General features: G+C 47.1%; 1 protein-coding gene across 7 annotated transcripts in view; it reads left to right on the plus strand.

The window, feature by feature from the left end:
• The window catches only part of CACNA1E (calcium voltage-gated channel subunit alpha1 E), a 496,128-nt gene that overhangs the window by 180,234 nt on the left and 297,874 nt on the right, over positions 1–18,020 (plus strand). For all 7 annotated transcript variants that reach the window (XM_017524464.2, XM_017524463.2, XM_017524471.2 and 4 more), the window contains exons 4-5: positions 15,877–15,982; positions 16,779–16,918. In XM_017524464.2, the coding sequence (XP_017379953.2) occupies positions 15,877–15,982; positions 16,779–16,918 (246 nt within the window). The remainder of the gene's footprint in view (positions 1–15,876; positions 15,983–16,778; positions 16,919–18,020) is intronic.

Raw genomic sequence — 18,020 nt, forward strand, 5'->3', positions numbered from 1 at the left:
GAAAGCTTCACCTTAGAGTTCAGGATTTACCAGTCTCTGCACGGAAGCATTAGGGTATTAGGGTATCATTGTTAAAAACGTGACCTCTGGATTCAAATCTCAGTGTCGCCTCTGCCACTTCATAGCTGTGTGCCTCAGGCAACCTGCTTACCTTTGTGGTGCCTTGGACTTTTCACATGTAAAATGGAGATAGTAATTTGCTTAAAATGGAAATAGTGTATCATAGCATTTTTGTGAGGGTCAGATGAGATAATACATGCAAAGTGCTTAGAACAATGTTTGGCAAATAGTAAGCTGTGAATAAATCTTGGTTATTAGTATATGGTTAATGGATACATAAACATTTAACTTCTGCGGCTAAGTTTTCTCCTTCCGACAATGCTGTCCTACTTCCTCCTGACTTTGACCAAGTTTCATGGTCCTCCTGACTCTTACCAAAAGGACTTACCAAGAGTCCTCCTGACTCTTACCAAGAACCTGAGTGCTCCCAGATAATGTTTACGGGACCTTGAATTGGTCTCATTACCTCCCTGAGCCTCAGTGTCTTCAGATGTGAGGTGGAGGTCACTTTCCCTGCTTTGCCTATCTTATGAGACTCTTGTGAGGTTAGCATTGGCTAATGCGTATGAAAGCCCTTTGCAAACGTATTAGTTATTAGTATTAATGTTGATAGAGTTTATAAATATGTAACACTTACTGAACATTTACTGTATGCCACATTGCTGTGCCAAGCGCTGCCCATGGAGTATTGCATCGATTCTTCATGACAGTCCTATGGAGATAGGCATTCTTGTTTTCTGCCTTTCGTGGTGAGAAGGATTAAGGTGTGGAGAGCTTAACTCCTACTCTTAAGACTGCACAGTAAGAGCTGGAGGCCTGGACCAGAGCCGGTGCTCTTAATCATTGAAGCTAGTCTTTCCATAAGCCTTTTTTTCTTCCCTATCAAAGTTATTGGGTTTACATTTTTAAAAATAAAATTTAAAATATCTACATCAAAACCTGTTTTCCTTTGTATGTTTCTAATGCTGGTTTTATACCAGTATTGTACCTAAGGACCCATTTGGATTTACAACCAGAAAACATGTCTTTAGGAGCAATAATGATGCAGAATTTTCCCAGCAAGCTTTTGATAAAAACGGATAGGATACTTAAAATGATCTCTAACCTTAAACAAATTCACTTGATTTTGTCTTTGTTTGAGCAAAAATGGCAGCCAGAAATTTCAGATGGCTTGATGGGTGGCATGTAGACGAATCCCCTTTAGATTCTTGGCATCCGGGCAGATATTATTCCTGGGGGTTGCCAGCCTCCTAGTGAACTACTTCCTGTCTGCTTAGATTTCTTGGGCATTTAGGGTCTCTATGTTTGTTTTATCAAATATGAGAGAAAAGATTGAAATCCATGAACTATGGAGGGAGCTTCATGAAGGGTTAGGGTGATGTGGGGGGAAGGAGAAAACTCCATTGCTTGGAACTCTTGGAAATGTGCCTAATGAAGAGGACCCTGGTGAAGGTCCTCTGCTAGGGATATTAGGGGCATTTTACCTGTGGGAAATGTTTACTGTTGCGGATGAGAATGGAGAATTAGGAAGCACCACTTGGCTTCTGGAAACCAGACAGAACACTCAAAAGAAATTAAGGAGTGGGCCTACAAAGTTAAAGGAACTGCCTCTCCTTTCTGCTAACTTTGGATTGTTTTTGCATGGAAATTTGTATTTGTGAAATAACTGAGCCATATGGATGCACAAGGATGCATGTGTTCTTCTAGTCTGTTGATATGAGGAGCAGTTGAAGGGTGTGGGCTTGTCTGGAGGTGGGGTGAGTAGGCGGATGTGGTAACATGAGGAGGGAGCAGGTCTGGGGAATATGGGCCTATGTCAATCTGAGGATCTGGGCATTTTGGCAAGAGTACCCTCCCTTCTCATAGAGAGATATTTATTTATTTTTGAGATCACCATCTGCCCTACCACTTCCCCCCACCTGAAGTTCTATGGATAAGCATGTTACATCTCTGGGTAACCTCTTTCCCTGGCAATGATTAAAGAGGAACAAATGCCCACTCAGAAAGACTGAGCTCATTTCTGTCACAAACATCAGTAGACAGGCTCAGGGGAGCAAAGCAAAGGAATAGATTCTAGGAAATTCGAACTTCTTTTTCTGAGACGAAGTCTCTGGAGTGCAGTGGCGTGATCTTGGCTCACTGCAACCTCTACCGCCCAGGTTCAAGTGATTCTCTTATCTCAGCCTCCCAAGTAGCTGAGATTACAGGCGCCAGTCACCACACCTGGCTAATTTTTGTATTTTCAGTAGAGACGGGGTTTCACCATCTTGGCCAGACTGGTCTTGAACTCCTGACCTGGTGATCCACCTGCCTCGGCCTCCAAAACTCTGGGATAACAGATGTAAGCCACCATGCCCAGCTGGAAATTAGAACTTCTAGCAGCTTTCTATACTTCCACTGCAAAAAAAAGGCTGGATACAGAACAACCTGCATAATCATATGCTTTACTGTTTCTCTTTCTTTCATTCCTTCGTGTTTTTTAAATCGTATAATTTTACCATGACTCTATAGGGACCCCCTCCAGGTCTGGACAGCTTTCTATTCCTCAGTATGCATCCCTGAGAGTGGATGGAGGAAACTAATCTTTAATGAATGCCTATTGTAGGACAGGCACTCTACAGTGTGCTCTGGAGGAATACATCATTTAATCCAACCCTGTGTGAAGTGGATATTGTTCCCATTTTATAGATGATTAGCCTAAGGTCACAGGTAGATATGGTCTGACTGGTGCTACTGGCTGCTCTCTTTCCATTGTTCCATGCTGCCTTGGGTTAGACTGGGAGACCAGCAGGTACTCTTCCCTAACAGAATATCTTTTGAGGATGACACTGTGAACTACTTGTATGTATCTGCAGCATCATTGGGTATGAGGCTAACTCATGGAGGAGTGAAGGATCAGTAGGTGGGAGAAGAGCAATGATCTCTTTTCCATCATTATGGTGGTCATGAAATGGACCTGAGACGTCCTGCTCCGTGGGTCACTGGAATGCGAGCTTGAGTTGGAATCTGAGATCTTCGCTATTTCGTCTTCCCCACCACCCCCATAACTCCACCACCACAGTTGCTGTATCACTCTGCAGAGGCCGTTTGGTTGGGAAATGCCAGTTCCCGTTTCGATATGAGCATGGAAAGTCCATTTTCTTTTTTCCAGCTCTCAAAGAAGTCTACCCTCAGTCCTTTCTGTTCGGGGTATCCCTAGTGTGAGCCGCAGTGTGGAGGTAGCAGCCTTCATGACCTCCTCTTGAAATTTCACATACCGAATGCAGCTTTTTAAGGAAATGAGGGTTGGGGTATAGAGAGACTGCAAAAAGACTCTTATATCCTGATAAAGAATATAGAAAAGGCTTATTGTAGGTTTATAGAAAAGCTGCCCTTTTCTGCAGTGGTTCACCCCCAGGCCACCATTGTGAGGATTCTAGCTTTTCATTAACTCTCTGTTAGAGAAGCTTCTAGCCAATCCAACTGTTCTGGAGCTCCTATGCTTGACAATTGGAAGTATTTCCATGGACTCTAGACCCTTTGAAGGTGTCCCTGGGCGTGCCAGGGTTACCATTTCGAATGTTATTGTGGGATGTCCTCGTTAGTAATTTCACCAAAAATGGCTTCTCTCAGTTGTAATCATGAGTGGTCTTTCTTTCTCCCCCATTTCCCTTCCCATCATGTTCCTCATTAGCATCACAGAATGCTGGAATATTACATGTATAGAGAATGAAGAGAAACTCTAATCAAACTCACACTTACCTATAAGAAAAATGAAGGCCATAGAGGTTAAGTGACTTGCTGGAAGTCCCTCAATAAGTGGCAGAGCAGAGACTAGAACCCAGGGCCCCTGACCAAGTGCCAGCCTCCTTTTGTCACGTTTTCTCTTCTTTCCTCTGTTCCCTTTCTGTGCTCAGTCATCTTCCCTCTAGTCCCTTCTTTCTCTTCTGGGGCTTCCTCATCCTTAGCAAGTATATGTTTTTGGTGTTTGGGGCACAGGAGGGTGGATGTAAGGATCATGACTAATAAGAAAGGACTTACATAAGAAAAAATAAGAGTGGACAAGATGAAGATATTCATAGAGGTGAAGACACCCAGCAGAGATCCAGTGAGAATCAGAAACAGTGACTCAGAAAAATGGTTAATGTTCTTCTTTCCCAAATATGTTGCTGGAGAACTTTGTGAAATGATCGTGTAGGACTCAGTAGGCAGCGGACTTCTACCTAGTGCAAAACCAAGAGGAGATCTCAGCAGATGGGAGAATAGATGGATGCTTAGGCAAGCACTCATCTCAGAATGGTTGCTGGGCTCTTCAGTAGCTATGAGAAAGGCAAACTATCCAGATACTACTTTAAGAAGTAAGCTCTTTGAGAACAATTGAATACTCCCGGGAAGGAGGAAGCAGCTCAAATAAAAAGATCCCTAGATCTTTTTCTTTTAGAATTCTCAGTTGGAGTTAAGAGATCAGGGAACTTTATTTAACTATTCTGATCATGGTTTTCCAAGCTTTTCAGGGTATAGGGCTGAGAGTCCAAAGAGGTTTCTAGCCCTGGTTCTAGAATAGTCTCATTCCTTTTCTGGTCTCAGTATCTCCATCTCTAAAGTGAGTGTGTTGGAATAGTTAGTAAAACTCTAAGGCGCCTTTCAGTTCCCACTGTAGTGCCACTGGGATTCTAGTTTCCATCATTATTCTCTCACCTGATTGGAGGACACCATTAACTTTCTTGGCCCCCAGCATTCAAAGCCTGGCTGCACATTAGAATCAGCCTGGGAACTTCTAGAAATTCTGATACCTAGACTGCAGGCAAGACAAATTAAACCCAAATTTCCAGAGATAGGACACCTGTATCCTTAATTTTGAAAAGCTTTCCAGGTGATTCTGTGGTCCAGCCATGGCTGAGGTCCATTGATCTTCTAGACTGAGGAGAGCCAATTACCTGACTTCCTTCTGTTTTTTTTGAGTGTGCTTTGATCACATCTTGGATGCTTCCTCTCAGTTTTTTTGCAAGCTATGTTGAAATAGCAGGAGCCCCCGGAGTATCTTGAAATGTAGCCCGAGAGAATGGGGTGATTAATTCTTATGTTTCATTGCATTGGCAAAGCCATTCACCTGTGGCTGCTTCTGACACACCCCCAGCTGCACAGGTAACAGCCTTCTGTGAGGAGGGGGTTGGGCCAGATGTCCTGAACGCAGGTCTAGCTGAGGAGGCCATTTGAGGCTGAAGGACAGAGTAAGGCTCACCCAGGAGGCCCTTGAACGAGTGACTAAGAGTTGTTGACCTTGCCTCCTACCTGGTTGGTTCACCCCTTACGCATAGGAAGGTTGATCCAGCATGACTACCATCAAATACAGGAGTCTCCTCCTTAACATCCTGGACACTCCCCTGGGGATGTGGAACTCACAATAAGTGCTGTGCTTGAACTGGCTTGTCCCGGCTCTTGAGTGTCTTCTGTGTGTGTCTCTTCCAGACTCCATGTTTAGTGATGTCGAGTTGGTAGGTTGAAATTGGCCATGGGGAGAGTATTTACACCCCATAGATTTTCCCGTGCCACACACTGGGGCTTTTCCCCGATGTTAGACATCCATTAGCATAAGACTTGGTTTCTACTTAACGAAATAGTTCATTCACTTGTGGAACAGTGGCAGTTCTTCTCTCTATTGCTCCAGATCTGTCTTTGGGTGGGTACTCTGCACATTGGGTCTTAGCCTTTGCCTCCAGAATAACTTAGAAAACATCTGAGCCCCCTCTTACAAGCTAGCCCTTCAGATATTTGAAAGCAGCTGTGATGTGTTTCTCAAGTCTTCCCTTTCCAAGCTGAGTATCCTTAGTTCCTTCAACATTTTCTCACATGGTTTGCAGGCTCCGTAGGTGTCTTTGAATGCCAGGGCACAGTTGCAGAGGTTTCAGAGGAAAACAAACATTTTCCCACAGGTGATCTATGGACGCTTTGACAAAAGGCTTTTCATTTTCTTTATGCTGTCTCAGTTCCAAGATGCCAGTGTTGATATGAAGTGGGGTGTAGTCCTGGGTGGGGTTGCTGATTGCACCTCGTTGTCGCCTTCCCTCAAATGTGTGTTGCTGCCAGAACTCTTGATGGGCTCCAATTCATCAGTGTGTCATCATAACACAAATTCTCGTCTCTGAAACAGGTAATTTCCCCACTGCTGTTTTGTTTTCTTCCAGAGGCTTTTAATGCTCCCCTTTTCTTTTTTCCCTTTTCTGTAGCGTTCAATCATTTGTCTGCTGTTCACCAAAACTATGTTGAATGACAGCATTTTGAGTCCAGGATCTAGTCACACACAAAACAAGTGAATTTTTTAAGACTTACCCACCTGTCTGTAACTGCAAGGGGCACAGGCAGTGGGAGGAGGGAGGAAGCCAGTACTGTCTTATTTTCTCAGAACCAGCATTCCCCATCCTTTGGGAATCAGGGCCCAGATGTGTCTGGAACTGACCTCAGTGTCGGTTCACCAAAGTGGCAATCATGTGCACTTGCTCTCAGTCATTTTATCCAGAGGGTAGGGTCCTGGGAGCTACTTGGGAATTCTTTAGTCTAAAGTAATGAGAATTTGGACTTGGCTTCACAGCCAGCATTAAATGGGTAATGCTCAGGATCTTTTGTTTTGAGTAACTGAGTTCATTGACCTCCATGAGAGAGCAGCAGGATTGTATTGGCAAACAAAAGGCCTCTTTGGTATGTCCTTAATATTGCTTTATTTGTCTTTCATTCATTAGGTTTTAAGTCTTTAAGAGTAGGTGTGATGGCGTTTCCATCTTCTTGACAGCAGGAAGGGGGAAGAGAGAGAGAGGGGGGAAGAGAGAGAGAGAGTAGGGAGGATTGAGAAAGAGAGAGGTGTGTGTCTGTTCAGGACTGCCTGTCAGATGGTGAATTTGAACAGAGGCAGCTGTTGTCATGGCGATGGCAGGTTGCATCCCACCACCATGGAAACCAAAGTTAAAAAACTGATGTGAAGGCTGGAAGTCACATGATGCATTTTTGTTTTGTTTTGTTTTAAAAAAAGAAAAGGGGTTTGGTTTTTTAGTCTTTTTTTTTTTTTTTTTTTTTTTTTTGATACTTTTTTTTTTTTTTTTTTTTTTTTTTTTTTTTAAGATGAGGTTGGGTGGTGAGAAAAATTGCACTAAGGAAAGCAGTGAGATGATGAAATGGGACAGTATGGAGTTTGCAGAGCCTTCTTTCATGTTTTTCTGCGGGTTGACAGTGTGTGTCTCTTGCCATGGTGGGAGAGGGGAGGGAGGAATATGCGTGTAAACTTCCAGGTTTGCAGCCAGAGTTGTGTACTGCTAACTGTCACATGGAGAAACACAGGGCTTGAGCCCTTTTGCCCTTTGGAGGTGATGTGTGGTTCACATTCTGTTGATTAGCCGAGAACAGACACAAGAAACCCGAAAGTGTGGACCACCCAAATAGGAAGGTGGTCTATATACTGATACATTTGGAAGGTTAACATTTATTTTCAGAAAATTGAAAAGTTCATCTGTAGCCCTCAGAATCTCCAGGAATAGTTCCGTCCATTTATTCCCTTTCTGGGTTGATCTGTTTTGGGCGGCCGTGTCCTGCCAGGGCAGCCATAGGAGTGAGTGCAAATAAGTAGAGAAGGAGGCCTGGGCCGAGGCTCCTTGCACCATAGCTTATCTCCTCACCTGGGCCCTCTCACCCGGGCAGGGTGGGGCGGCTTATTGAGAGGCATTGGAAAGTCCTCTTGGCTCTCCATCTTTTTACCTCGTATTCACTTCAATTTTATGGCATGATCTGGAGAAAATGTGAAACATCCCTCCAGGAAGGGAGCTGGCTTGGCCAGACCTGTTTTTTGTTTTTGGTTTTTGAGAGAGAGTCTCACTCTGTCTCCCAGGCTGGAGTGCAGTGGCACAATCTCGGCTCACTGCAATCTCTGTCTCCTGGGTTCAAGCAATTCTCCTGCCTCGATCTCCCAAGTAGTTGGGATTACAGGCATGCACTACCATGCCCAGCTAACTTTTGTGTTAATCACGGGGACAGGATTTCACCATTTGGCCAGGCTGGTCTTGAACTCCTGATCTCAAGTGATTCACCTGCCTCAGCCTCCCAAAGTGCTTGGGCTACAGGCGTGAGCCACTGTGCCTGGCCAGGCCATGCCTGTTTGAACTGGGCTGATTTGAATTTTTATTTTGTATATACAGGTTTGGAGGTGGAGATTTCTGTAAGAATGTCTGCTTCTAGGAAGGTGAGGAAGACCGTCAGGTATGCAGACACACTGCTGAAGTTGGTCTCTTTTGGGCTGCCATCAATGTTGCTATGTCTGGGTTTTAGGCACAAGGTCTTGTGTCTTTGGTATTATTGTCCCTCCAGGACAGATGCATCGTTCTCAGCCGGCTCGGATGAGGGGCATATGACCTCACCAGCATGATCTCACTGCATTTCCATCAGGGTCTGTGGGAACTGGAGCCAGACTTCTGTGATGGTTCAGCCCCTCCTGTTCTTAGCCCTGGCCTTGGGTGTGATTAATATCACTTCTAATCACTGGGAGAGATTGCATCAGAGCCATCAGCTTCATAAATCCTCCTCTGGGGACTGGTGTTTGGATGCGCTTTCCATTTTCTCAGGAGGTTCTGGACCAAATGTCTTTGCTCTTTTCCCGGAGCCCATTACCATAATTTTCTTTTAAATCCTTTATTGGGGTTGGTCTCCTCCATGACAGCCCATGGCTACAGCCAGCCAGCCCACTCCTGAGGGCTGGAGTCTGTGGCCACCAAGAGATGCTTTCCCCAGAGCATCGAGTCACAGTAGATGCTGAAAGATTGAGTCAGTAGGATAATGAAAGTAACTGTATTTGTGCAACACCTTACAGTTTTCAGAGGGAGTTCAGATTCCTGCATCGTTTTAGGCTTCAGTCCTTTTGTATTTCTGGTTTGGCTCTGTGGGAATGGATGGTCATCACCCTCCCTTGACTCGAATACTGTTTTGGGACAGCTTTTGGAGTCGCAGCCCTGGCTCTGATTGCCGTTCCCAAGTTACATTTTCTCCGTTGCACTCCAAGTCTTGAAGAAGATTCTGAAGTCACAGAGAATCCCTGGATAGCTGCATTGAACTCCTGTTCACATGTAATATGTCTGTTTGGTTTCATGCTTTGAGGGCATCACAGACTAGTCAAGGATCTTTCTCTGTTACTATCTTTGAGTCAAAGTCCACTTATTAGGATGATATTTATGGGCATGTGAGGAAGAGGTGGAATGACATCCAAAAACATGAGGCTGAAGGGAGAAAAGGAGGCAGGTCTTCTCATAGGGAGATTATGCTGGACCTGGGGCGAGGGGCAGAAATGGGTAAAGGAGGCTCAGGGATGCCTTCCCTTGGACTGTGGGCTCTTCTGTACCCCCACAGGAGTTTCCAGGAAGTGCCTAAGTGCCCACCGGCTGCTCCCTACAAAATCATATTCCCCATGAGGCTGGAGTTAGGAGAGCGCACAGCATTCTGTCTGCCTGCCTGTCCCTGGTGTCCCCTTATCCCTCGGAGCATGGCCTTCTTAGTGCATGGATGTCATAGGCTCTGGGAGAAGACAGCTGAGTGCAAAGCATGTCAGGATCAGCCCCTGATGGTGATAGAAATGCATGTGTGCCCAGGGACACCCACTATGTACTGTCTGAGGCCTGACTAAGTCCTTTCCAGGACTGTACCTGCAGATCTACACCTGAGGGGTGGTGATGGGGAGGCTCTTCAGGTCCAGGCAGAGGAAGGCTCAGCTCCAGGCCAGACCCCCAGGGCTCTGGTGACAGCAGAACCGGCATCACTACCCTTGCCCCAGCTTTCTATGCTTCAAGAAGGAAATGAACAAATGGCAGGTGTGCAGGCCGAGTCGTGCTGCTCAAATTAGCCGTGTTGCTAAGGAAACAAGTCAACCGTTGGAAGGAAGGAGCATTGGGTAAAGGAGATAAATCAATAAGTGAACCTATTTTTATCATTTCCCTAATGATTGTCTTGAAACTGCTAGACTAGAAAGAGAGTCGGAGTGACACAGGTCCTCATTAATGGGCTTAGAGGGAGCGAGGAGCGAAGGGGTGTTTGAGGAGATTGCCGGAAAGTTTATGAAATGAGGCCCCTAGCCAGCAGTGAGCCGGTACAGGAGGAAAGGCAGGAGCAGGGGCGTCTTTTGCAGGTGTCAAAGCACTTCCGTGGCCATCTCCTCCTTTTGGCCAGGTCCCTCTATTCTCTTCGCATTTAATCCTCTCCGAAGTCTTCTTCTGATTTCTCTGGCCATCACCTTCCTCCTCACTCTCAGGTTGGGATGGATTTCCCAGGCTGGAGTGCAATGGTGCGATCTCGGCTCACCGCAACCTCCGCCTCCTGGGTTCAGGCAATTCTCCTGCCTCAGCCTCCTGAGTAGCCGGGATTACAGGCACGCGCCACCATGCCCAGCTGAGTTTTTGTATTTTTAGTAGAGACGGGGTTTCACCATGTTGACCAGGATGGTCTCGATCTCTTGACCTCGTGATCCACCCGCCTCGGCCTCCCAAAGTGCTGGGATTACAGGTGTGAGCCACCACGCCCGGCCTGTTGGTTTGTTTTTTAAGGATACTTATAGCTTTAATTGATTTTATTGTTATAAATGAGCACATGCTCATTCAAACACTCAGAAATGGATAAAGGAGTAAACAAGAAAGTGAAAATAACCCCACTACTGAGAGAAGACTCATCATCTTCCCAGCAAGACAGAGCTTTTTCTTCTTCTCCTCTCCCTTCTCTTTTATTAAACAAAAAAAAATGAAAAGCATCTTCCATGTATGCTGATTTATTTTCTTTTTAAAATAGATCATGTGTACACCTATTTGAACTTTTTAAAAGTTACCTTTTGTAAGGATACCTCTGGCTCTAGTTTCCCTATATGATTCATTTATCAATTGAGTATTAATTTATTAATAAAATAACAGTTACTGGAGGTCCACTGTGTGCCAAGCGCCGTAGTGAGTGAGGCAGGCAAGGGCCTGCCCTGTGGCTCCCAGTTTTCACTGCTTTATCAGCTCCATTTGTTCAAGGTTTCAAAACAAGCAATCTGGACACCAGGGATAGATTTTCTTCCCTAAAAGGTATTCAGTGTCAAGCACAGAGTGTAATGAGTGTCATTGAATTCCAGGACAGAAAGAGTCAGAGTCCTGGATAGACTTCTGTCGTCTCCCTGATTGTGGTTGCCATGAAGCGTAATGATGATCTTTGAGGCCGTGGTAACTCGGAGCTTCCTTTGACCTTTCGGAGCTTCCTTTGACCTTTCCAAGTCATGTCTTTGTCCAGTCTGCTAGGTGGAGGTGCATTAGCTTGACGGGCAGGTGGGTGTGATTTGCCATCTAGGCTCTCTTCCCTTTGGGAATGTAGCAGAGCCATTGCCTTTGGGTGTGAAGTTTTGCTGTTGGGAATAAATGGGAGTGGCGCCTCTGAGGCAGCCTGCAAGGGTGGGAGTGAGCAGGAGCCCTGGCCCAGGCCAGAGTGGGTGAGCAAAGCCCTGTCTTTATAATGGCTCCTCAGTGAATGCCTCCTGTTCATTCCTATCTGCACTGAACATTGATGAAGCTCCTACTGTGTACCTGGAGCTCTGCTAAGCGTTGCCAGTAGAGAGACAAGCAAAACTCCTGCTTTCAAGGTACAGTTTCTTGGGGATTTAAGTAGGAGAAGAAATGATACAGTCCCACAATTCAAAGAGCTGTGGGGCACGGGGAGAGACTTTCACTGATAAGGTGACATTTCAGCTTGGTCTTGATGTATGGCCAGAAAGATAAAGGCCATTGCAGGTGGTGGCAGAAGCACCCAGATGGAAATGCCTGTTCTTTGTGCTTCTTCAGAAAGGGAAGAGGAAAAGAGGTTAAGGAACAGGGCTGTACGGGAGAGTGGCTGGGGCCCAGGCAGAACTGGATGGTCTCTTCCGCTCACCTCGCCTGAGACTTCCCTGCCACAATGCATTCTTTCACGTACCCCACAGATATGCAGAATCTCCACATTCTCACCTCAGGTTCTTCATTACCGCAGCCATGAATTCATCTTGAGGTCTAGATGCTCTATAAGGCGAAAAGGGACATCTCTCTCAAGGGCATATACATCTGAACAGTTTTAAAAATATTAAGAAAAAAAATTTTAAGCCAGAAGATTGCTGCTCTGAATGGGTTCCACATCAGATATTGGGCAGAGGATTTGGCTGGAGAGGAAGTGAGAATAGGGTCTGCTCAGAACCTGTGAATTACCTAACTCCTAACTTTAGATTCTAGCCTTAGGGCCTTGGGTAACATCAACCATCAAGACCTTGTGAATTCTCAGCCACCCAGATACCTGGGCAGTCATGGGGTGTTTGACTCATCAGCACCTGGGCCAAGAGCCATTCCCCGACCTGGAGCATCCTGCAGTGGTGACGGCTACACCTTCCTGAGCTACCCTGTGTCCATACAAACTTCATATATCTGCACTTAGACATTCTGGGCTAGTTGAGCTTAAAGGTCCTTCCAGGGAGCAATATACTTGGATTAGTTGGCTAGGAAAAGGCAGGCATGGACGTAGAAGCAGGGAGTCAGGGGCGGTGGAGGAGCTGCCATGGTCCAGGTGGATATTGTGAGTGGGGAGGCCTCGGAGGCACATGGCTGCCAGGACCCGTCTTGCTTGCAGGCTCAGCACCAAGAACCCATCTACTTTTAAGCCTGTGCCTATCACTTTCAGGTTTTCAGGGGAAGAAGATTCAACCCTCCCAAAACAACCATAGACCCCACATAGACCCATGAGAATACGAGAGGTCTGCAGCTTGAATGAGAAAGGACTCTTGCCCAGTCCCACCTCCTAGGACAGGTGCTGGGCTTCTTGGATCTGCTGATCAGGTGTCTGAAATTGCATGCGCCATTTCCAGCCGTGGGGAGTGACCAGGTGAGCCCCACACTATCGTGAACACTTTTGTTAGGAACAAGGACAGGGGACGACATGGAAGAGGCCCTGGTTTCACCCCAGTCAGAGCCACCAGCCCTCCTCCCCCAACTCTTGGGGACTGGCAAAGAGACCCACCCTTTGTGTCCGGGCTGCGCAGGTATGTTCCTGGGAGCACTGTTCAAGAGCGATGCTCTGAAAACAAGAGTTGCGGTGAAGCAAGTTTGGGAAATGCTGTGGGCTGTCCACAACCCTCTTTGTGTGTGTGTATGTGTGTGTGTGTGTGTGTGTGTGTGTGAGATGGGGTGTGATGTGGTGTGTGCACACTTTATGCAAAAGTATTAAAGGCTCCAAGAAGTCCCGCTGAGGAGAAACCTGCCTAACTTCATCCAACCCAGACCTCCCCTCACCGGTTTGACAGCCGGTTCCTATAGGACTAGTATTTCGTGGCCTGCATTTTAGGAACACTACTCTCAACACCCTCAGTTCCTATTGTTTTTCGTCAATGACTTGTATATGTGTTGTCAGTTCCCTTTCTGGACCCATCCCCCAAGCATGTTTTCAGAAAAGGGTATGGATTCCTTGGCCGCCATTGTGGCCGGGTTTCCATCTGCAATTTGCAGGATGAGTCTGGGATTCTGGGTGCCTGCGCCAGGCCCAGGGCAACCTAGACTATTCAGAAGGCTTATGGGACACTGGGTCCTGGGGTGGTTTCTGGTCGCTCTGCATTTGTTCAGAGGTCTGGGTTACAGCCATGATGGGAGGTGAGGAGCTCTCCCCTGCGATCAATGGGCAATGGGTGCCCTGGGCATGGGTGGCCCTGTGTTGGGGGGCCAGTCCTGAGAAGATGGGCTTGCTAGTTGGGTGGGCATCTGTGGTGTGTGTCTGCTGGCATGTTTGGCTCTCAGGGCTTGGCACCCAGAGTGTTTGAAAGAGGAGAAATGCCCATGGGTGCTGAGGGACTTTCCATGTGGGGAGGCTCCCCTCTGAGTGGGAGGGTTTAAGCAGGCGCAGTGGGGTGTGGAGGCAGCGGACAGGCTCTAAGGTCCTCTGAGGCTGGGCCCATTTTTAGTTCCAGTGGCTGAGCCTCAGGGCAGCAGAGGCCCGTGGAGCAGTCTCTGGGATCTGTGTGCTGTGTGAGTGTTAGAGGTGTGTGGGAAGGAAGGATGGTGGTCAGCTGCTGGCGAGTGAGTGTGACTCTCCAGTGTGACTCAGGGATGGCTGGTAGTGGGGGAGGAGAAGGCACTGCTAAATGAGGATTAAGAGAAGGACTCAGGGTTCACACACAGCCAGCATCTCAGCCCTATAGCCCCCATGCCAGTACCATGACCAGAGCAACTGGTAAACAGCTTACATCCCATTGTATACATTGCCCCAAGCCCTCTACCCTGCCCTCCCCAGAGAGGCCCTGGGTGCTAACTTAATGTTGTGTTACTGCCGTGGATAGCCTGACAGGATGGGGGACATTGTGGGGATAGCTGTGATTTGCTCTCCTGTACTCCATGAGAGGGTTCCAGGCCCTGCACCCTACACAGCCTGCCTGGGGATGTGGGGAAACAAGACCAGTCCCTTTTCTTCCTTCCACTCTGCCAGATCTACTGCTCCTCTCTTCTGCTTGGATTCCAGAATCTTCTAGAGCACAGGTGCTCAGCAAGACCAGTTGCAGTAGCAAACTTGTGTTTGTTGTAACAGTAATTATAGAATGAAATCCCAACACACACAATGACAACGCTGGGAGCTGACGATTCCCTCTCTCTTTCCTTTTTTTTTTTTTTTTTTTTTTTTTTTTTTTTTTTGGCTTGTTTTTTTTTTTTCCTTTTTTTTTTTGCAGTCGCTATCTCAGCTCACTGCAGCCCCCACCTCCTGGGTTCGAGTCCTTCTCCTGGCTCCGCCTCCGAGTAGCTCCCAAGTAGCTGGGACTACAGGCGTGCACCGCCACACCCAACTAATTTTTATATTTTTAGTAGAGACGGGGTTTCACTATGTTGGCCAGGATGGTCAATCTCTTGACCTTGTGACTTGCCCGCCTTGGCCTCCCAAAGTGCTGGGATTACAGAGGTGAGCCACCGCTCTCTCTCTTTTCTGACAGTCCTTCCCACCTCCCTCCAGCATGTAGCAAAAGTTTCCTGCAGGAGTCTCAGGATGCTGGCACCCGAGTCATAGTCCTGTTTTTTGAAAAGGCACAGGGAGCCCCTCACCTATTTTCAAAAACATCTAACAGAAAAAAAGCCTGCATTCATTCATTACAGTGTGGTTCTTAGAGGACTGGACTTTGCTGTCCTGGATTTAGACTCGTGATCAGTCCCTTTCCTGCAGATGCAGATGCTTAGGAGAAAATAAGGTGGGAGAAAGCAAGCCTCTCCTGGCCCCCAGAAGTACATTGCTGAATGGAATTTTAAAACAGAAGAAAGCTCACATGGAGAGAATTGTTTCTTTTCCAGGGGATCTTCTGTTACTCAGTGGAGCAGTGGTTCTAGAAGCAGGCACTCCAATTGTGAGCCCAGGGGATTGCAGCAGCTGGATCTGTACACAAGCATCGTTACCCAGTCCAGCAGCTTGAAGGCTGGGGAAAACAGGGGTTTGCTATGGCATTGATTACGTTCCTTCCTCCCTTCTTCCTACTTCCATTGTCAGCTCTGGTTATTGGACTTGGTATTGATTTCACTCAGTAACTGCAGTGTCCGCCATAGGCCCAGCTATATTATGTGTTGGCTACATACGTTCTTTTTTTAGAGAAGATGCTTTGTGTTCAGAGACCAGGTACAAATGTTTGTGTTTTCACATGCCATGGACCATTCACTGCCCTGCCTGCCTGTTTACAAATATAAATCATGCAAACTGTACAGACACAATGCGGGTTGATAGAGCTTGTGTGCTTATGGGCACAGCCATCTTGGAGGCTGTGTCTCTCTCGTTTGGTGAATTTGTTCCTTAACTCCACTTTCCCACGCCGTTTGAGTACATGATTCTGGCTACCATCATCGCCAACTGCATAGTCCTCGCTCTGGAGCAGCATCTTCCTGAGGACGACAAGACCCCCATGTCCCGAAGGCTGGTATGTGCCTCCTCTCCTTCTCCCCTTTCCCCTTTTCTTTGTCTTCTGTGGTTTCTTCTCTGCTGTATCACTCTCCCCTTCCCTTCCTGCCTGTGAGTTCTGGGAGGGATTTGCTCTTTGCTGGGAGACAAGTCAGTGACAGACCCCATGGGGATTTTCACAAGGAAGAGAAGAGATTACAAACACTTGTGTCTGTGCTGTGTGGCAGCCAGTGAAGAAGAAAGGGCAGGCACAGGTCCATCTTCTTCCCTCCTCTTTCCTAAGGGACTTCTGACACAAGAGGAAGGGGTGGGGGGAGTAGAGGGGAGAGGATGAAGGATGCTCAGTTCTTGTGCGTATTTGTGGTTATGAACTTTCCAGTGCTTACGTCCTTATTCTCCTTAACGAAATGAGTCACACGTCTAACGTATTCCCCCTAAAAAGAGCAGACAGATTGCCTGAAATCCATGTGTGTACATGCAATGACGACCCTCAAGCTTCTAACTTATGTGAAGAGCAGCAAACTCCTTCAGGGCAAAGCCAGGGCCATCAGGGACCTTCCTGGGAAGGAAGTCTAGCTCCGGGTGTGACCCCCGCATCGTCCATTTCTACAGCTAGCTCCCCTGGGGCTCCCTTGCCCTGTGTACTCCTGAGTCACAGAGAGCCTGCGGCCCCTCTGTCCTTAGCACACTTGCTCCCTGCCTACACATGAGCAGGCCCAGTACAGACATCCGGGAGGGGCTGGGCTATGCCTTTGTCTGTGTCTCATAAAGCACAGTCCTCTTCTCACTGGTGGCTCTGCTCCTCATCTCCACAGGAGAAGACAGAACCTTATTTTATTGGGATATTTTGCTTTGAAGCTGGGATCAAAATTGTGGCCCTGGGATTCATCTTCCATAAGGGCTCGTACCTCCGCAATGGCTGGAATGTCATGGACTTCATTGTGGTCCTCAGTGGGTAAGTCCATTTTCTCTCTCTCTCTCTGTCTCGTCTGTGTGTGTGTGTGTGTGTGTGTGTGTGTGTGAGTTGGGTGCTCTGTGTGTGAAGAGGGTTGGTACCATGAGGTGCCCAGGGGCAAGGAACCTGGGGTGAAAAGACAGCAGTGTTAGAGTAGGGGGCAGAAGACAGAAGAAAAAGTTCAAGGCTAAGATTCCCAGGGTGCTGGACCATAGGTCAGCCACATCAAGAGGAGGGTGAGCACTGTGTGGAGGTGGGTGTGGTGTTAGGCAGAGGCCATGGGACTCTCATGGCAGCTGCTACTTCTGGTTTTCTGTTCTGTGCTTGACTCAGTGGCTGAACACCCACTTCCCTGGGGAAGGTGACATTTCCCAGTGAGGCTTTTCACCAAAGCAAGCAGCTTACCCCCGCCTGGGAGGCACCCCCAGGATGGGCCAAAAGTTGCAGTCAAATTCACTTTCTTTGGGGGAGTTGGAGAAGACCACAGCCATATTTTCTGAACTGATAATTGAGATTTGTGTTCTGACAACAGGATTTTTTATGATTTGCAGATTTATTAATAGTATAAAATCAAATCATTTAAAAATGTTGGACAAATCGTTCTGTGGAAGTTAATATAGTAATACGACATTGGGGCTGACCCAGTGTCACAGCAGCATGTGTGATGGCAGTACATTTAGTTAAATATTTGATAAATCATTCTTTTGGAAATGAATATGGTATGAGGGTGTTGTCTTGACCCAGTGTCTTTGGCAGCAATTGTGTTGGCCTTGGGAACGGTGTGATGGGCAGGCCTCCCTGGGCTTTTGTGGCTCCCTGTTGGTCTTTGTGTCACGTGGCTCTTGGGGCCTGCAGGGCTGGGGACTGGGGAGTGGTCCTGTGTGGATGTGGCAGCAAGTGATGTGGTCTGGAAATGCCCTTACCCAGCTGCTTGGCAGACAAGAGTTCAAACCCATGAAGAAAAGAAGAGAGCGACTTCGAATGACAGGGAAGGGGAAATATTAGCTACTACTGTGATTGACCAAATGGAGAGAGGAGAAGAGAGGAATTGTTTTCCAGGGAGGAGTCAGAGGAGGGGCAAAGGTAGGTAAAGTCTTAGAAG

This window comes from Cebus imitator, unplaced genomic scaffold (genome assembly GCF_001604975.1).
Source record: "Cebus imitator isolate Cc_AM_T3 unplaced genomic scaffold, Cebus_imitator-1.0 Scaffold33, whole genome shotgun sequence".
Taxonomy (NCBI): domain Eukaryota; kingdom Metazoa; phylum Chordata; class Mammalia; order Primates; family Cebidae; genus Cebus; species Cebus imitator.